The sequence below is a fragment of the Propithecus coquereli genome, unplaced genomic scaffold, assembly GCF_000956105.1.
Source record: "Propithecus coquereli isolate 6110/MARCELLA unplaced genomic scaffold, Pcoq_1.0 Scaffold304, whole genome shotgun sequence".
Taxonomy (NCBI): domain Eukaryota; kingdom Metazoa; phylum Chordata; class Mammalia; order Primates; family Indriidae; genus Propithecus; species Propithecus coquereli.
In genome coordinates, this window is record NW_012148664.1 from 2,601,436 (window position 1) to 2,604,061 (window position 2,626).

General features: G+C 42.3%; 1 protein-coding gene across 1 annotated transcript in view; it reads left to right on the top strand.

The window, feature by feature from the left end:
• The first annotated feature begins 1,573 nt into the window (after nucleotides 1-1,573).
• Nucleotides 1,574-2,626, top strand: part of DCTN6 (dynactin 6) — an 11,704-nt gene continuing 10,651 nt past the window's right edge. Inside the window, exon 1 of the mRNA XM_012649823.1 lies at nucleotides 1,574-1,707. Coding sequence (XP_012505277.1) covers nucleotides 1,574-1,707 — 134 coding nt within the window. The remainder of the gene's footprint in view (nucleotides 1,708-2,626) is intronic.

Genomic DNA, 2,626 nt, shown 5'->3' on the forward strand with positions numbered 1-2,626 from the left:
TATGCTTATCTGTGTATATATGTATGTGTATATATATGCAAATATATACATATGTATTGTTTTAAACAAAGGCAAAAAGACACACACGTTTGCTCTCATGGTCAGCTTGAAAAGCTTCCCAGGGATCTCAGAGAGCCCGTCTTGTATCCTGAAATCTTCTATCCTGAATAGAAGAACTTGCTTGGGAAATTTTACTTTAGCAGCTAAAGATTTGGGGAGCAGAGTTGCCTGAGAAATACCAAAGCCACTGTGGTGGTCTTTCTTACTAGACCTTGTGTCCTGTTAAGGAATGTTGGGATGTTGGACTGTGTATCCTGCTGTAGGCCCCACGCTCTTTACCAGCCCCAAGCTCTTCCTTGTGAGGGAAAAGAATAAGCTACGCTGAGGTTCTTTCCAAATCTCTGGGCACCAGAACACCTTCTTATTTATTTTATTACACTTGTGAGCGAGTATATTAAGCATTCCCAGTTTTCAAGAAAACAAGTTCAGAGGGACAAAAATAGCATGAATTCATTCTTGTTGCTGCATAACGTACAGCACTGCGTCCTGCCTGTCTCAGACAGGTAATGATTATTGAATGAATTAACAATTTATATAGTCGAATACTGAATTTCATGGACAATGTCACCTTCCTAATCCCCCTCCCCTCCTATCAATACTTCTGTCCGCCCTCCCTTATTTTCAATTACTTCCTCTCCACTTACTTACCAATAAAAGTATCCCTGGTACAGTGGCCTGGGTGTTGGAGAGAGGCCAAAGGGAGGATGCGTCTTCTTATTAGTAGTTTCATCATCACCAAACGCTAGGCCTGTGGTCGATAAACCGGGGAGGGAGTGTGTTAGCATTCCAGGGTGGGGGCACCGGGTGGGCAATGAGGTACCTCCACTGCCCCGCTTGCTGCTCCCTCGCCTCAGGGCTGCCCACACCAGTCTGAGGACTCCAGTGATCAGCTTGGGCTCCTTGCACTGCCTCCCTTTAACTGTTTTGCCTTTAACTGGTTGAAATCATCTCTAGACCAGATGGCAGAAGCTCTGCCTCCCTCCAGTGGGTGTGCTTGTGATAGGCATAGTGACAAAGTAACAAAGCTAAGGTTAGATCCCTACTTCCGTCTGCCTGTGTTTTTTCTTAATCACATTAACAAAAAGGCTAATCCTGTGGTACACTAGCATTAGAAAGCACCATGTTGTAAGCAGAGAGCTTTACCTTTCTGACGGGAAGGAAGAAGGGAATTCATTTTTATTGCCAATTATGTGCCACATACTGCGTGTCCAACATCATGTCATCTAACAGTAACCTTCTAGGACTGGTGTCAGCACCTCCATTTCACCGCCGAGATCACAGAAGCTTCCACGTGGAGGCTGGGCCAGAGCTGTCTGGATCTAACACCTGTGCTCTTGCACTCACCTTGGTTTGAGAGTTGGCACTAACCACTGATGATAATAGCCAAGGAGATAATATTTGCAAAGCACCTAGCTTGGTGCCTGGCACATACTTAGAAAATGTTCCTCCCAACGGCCTCACCCACCCTCCTCCTCCTCCCACCGTCCTGTTGGAAACATAGCCTCCACCAATAATGTCTTCTCAATCAATGTTCTTAACAGGACCCAGGACAGTGATCCACCCTAAAGCACGAATTATCGCGGAAGCTGGGCCAATAGTGATCGGTGAAGGTAACCTCATAGAAGAACAGGCCCTTATCATAAATGCGTGAGTAAGACTCCTACAGATACTCTGAACTGAGCACCACAAGTAACGTTTGTCATTAATTTCAACTGTCCATAAGAACCTTTCATAACTGACATCTGGAAGGCCCACTATTTTAGAGCTAGAGAAAATTAAGGGTCTTTTTCAACAAAAGTAAATGAGGAAACCAAAAACCAGATGGGGGAGAAGACTTGTCCAAGGAGAGAGAGCGTGGTGGCGGCTGACTAGAATTCTCTGACTCTGATTCTGGTATCTCCCCCGTACATATCAACTTCTCACCCATCCCTTAAGCAGACATTTCCTGAGCACCTCCAACCTCCAAGTGCTGTGCTGACCACCCTGAAGGGAGTTTTTTGGTTGGATTTCTTGGTTCTGGTTGAAATGTTACCACTATTACCAAACACCTGAACTTAATTCTGATACGTGTTTTCACATGTGTTGCACAGATAGCACCCAGAATTATAGTTGAAAAATGTGGGGTCCTAGAGGCAGTTTTTAAACTTTAAAGATTAAAAAAAAATAAAATATTAGAACATGTACATGATCTTAGTGAACTAGACTATAATACCTACAATATTTCCATAAGCATTTATAAGTCTTTCTAGATAAAATTTTGGCAAGAATTGCAAGCTTATACCTAATTTATAGCAACAATGTATGGAATTTGTAAGAAAGACCTTGGGAAAATATTTAACTGTCATAAAAAGACTGATTCGTCGTAATGCATGCCTAGGATTTAAAATATATTTGGCACCTTCTGTGTAAGTCAATTAACAACAGCTATTCTGCAGTAACTCAACTGTCAGAGATAAAACACCATTTTAAAATGGCTTCCTCCTCCTAGAACACAAACATTTTCTCTTCCAAATATTTCAGCTAACTAATAACGTAAAATAATTACTTTATGTGAATATCTGTTTAT